Source organism: Apaloderma vittatum, unplaced genomic scaffold (genome assembly GCF_000703405.1).
Source record: "Apaloderma vittatum isolate BGI_N311 unplaced genomic scaffold, ASM70340v1 scaffold29008, whole genome shotgun sequence".
In the NCBI taxonomy this organism is placed as follows: Eukaryota; Metazoa; Chordata; class Aves; order Trogoniformes; family Trogonidae; genus Apaloderma; species Apaloderma vittatum.
The window spans coordinates 1-1,676 of NW_009729498.1; the positions used below are offsets into that span (position 1 = coordinate 1).

Here is a 1,676-nt window from a genome sequence, read left to right on the forward strand (position 1 = left end):
GTCGCTAGGAGGGTGGTGAAGCGCTGGCACAGGTTGCCCAGAGAAGCTGTGGGTGCTCCCTCCCAGGAGGTGTCCGAGGACGGGTTGGAGGAGGCTTTGAGCACCCTGGTGTGGTGGGAGGTGTCCCTGACCATGGTGGGGGGTAAGAACTAGATGAGCTTTGGGGTCTTTTCCAAGCCAAACCAGCGTCTGGTCCCACGTGTGTCGTCGCATCCGCCTTAAGGTGCTCGGTGCCGATGTCTCCAGGAGATGATGTGGCTTTGGCAGTGACAATAAATGTCCCTTTCCCCTCTGCCCAGCGCCCTCACTGGGTGCGAAGGCTGGCTGGAAGCCTCGGCCACATGTAGCTCTTGGCGTGGTGCCTGGTTTTGCCCTGGGAAGGGTGTTTTTTTTGCTCACAGGGAGGGGGCAGGGCCAAGTGAGAGGTTCTCCCGTGGGGTCAAAAGGAGCCAGGTAGCTTTCCCTGCCTACCCCATGTCCCTGCGTGATGGGGACAGGGCGCTGTGTGAGCCTGGGCGGGAGAAAATGGATTTGACAGGCGAGAAGCTTGAAGCGTTGGAGCTGGTGGCTTCCCCAAGTGCTGGGGATGCTCCCAGAAGTCGCCATCTTGCTCCTCAGCTGCCAGCCCGGTCCAAAAACCAGCGTCGGGAGCATTTGAAGGGAATCACACTATTTCTGTCTTGTCCCCGTGGGATTTTTTTTCCCCGTCATTGCCCACCTGGACCCTGATTTCCACCTCAACGTCGCTTAGAGCTGCTCCAGGTCCTTTTTCATTACCCCCAAGGGGTGAATTCATGGCTTGGGCATTCACCAAAATCTCACTTTTAGCCTTGTTTTCCCTCCACATGGCCAAGACAGGCAAATAGCCGGGGGTAGGTGTGGTGTGTTGCGTCCCACCCCGGGTTGTTAAGGCCCCCCTGCCCATCTCTGCTTTTCCAGGTGCACCAGGAGGATGGAACCAGCGTCGGTGAGGACGAAAGCCCCCTCTTTTCTATCCGACCTGGGCAAGGCCACGCTCCGGGGCATCCGGAAATGTCCGCGCTGCGGCACTTACAACGGCACCCGTGGCCTGAGCTGCAAGAACAAGAACTGTGGGAACGTTTTCCGCTACGGCGCGCGCAAGCAGCCCAGCGTCGACGCCGTCAAGATCATCACCGGTTCCGACTTGCAGGTTTATTCGGTGCGGCAGAGGGACCGAGGACCGGATTACCGGTGTTTTGTGGAGCTGGGGGTGTCGGAGACGGCGATCCAGACGGTGGACGGGACCATCGTCACGCAGCTCAGCTCCGGCCGCTGTTACGTGCCGTCGTGCTTGAAAGCGGCCGCTCAAGGCGTGGTGGAAAACCAGTGCCAGCACGTCAAACTGGCGCTCAACTGCCAGACTGAGGCCACCCCGCTTGCCCTGAAAAGCTCGGTCCTCAACTCCGTGCAGGCTTCGCCCGAAACCAAACAAACCCTCTGGCAGCTGGCCACGGAGCCCACGGGCCCGCTCGTGCAGAGGATCACCAAGAACATCTTGGTGGTCAAGTGCAAGGCCAGCCAGAAGCACAGCCTGGGCTACCTGCATGCCTCCTTCGCCCAGAAGATGAGCCCCAAGACGCTGGCCGACCACAGGTTCTCCTGCTACTGCCAGGCTCCCCAACCCGGCCAGGGCGGCCCGACCGAGGAGGCGGAGG

General features: G+C 60.5%; 1 protein-coding gene across 1 annotated transcript; it reads left to right on the plus strand.

Annotated features, from left to right (window-relative positions):
• Positions 1 to 949: 949 nt before the first annotated feature.
• Positions 950 to 1,669, plus strand: LOC104277733 (chromosome unknown open reading frame, human C2orf42; the record flags this gene model as incomplete). The annotated part of the gene is made up of 1 exon (XM_009874469.1): positions 950 to 1,669. A coding segment is annotated over exon 1 (717 nt), but the record flags the coding sequence as incomplete, so codon positions are not given.
• Between the last annotated feature and the right edge of the window lie 7 nt (positions 1,670 to 1,676).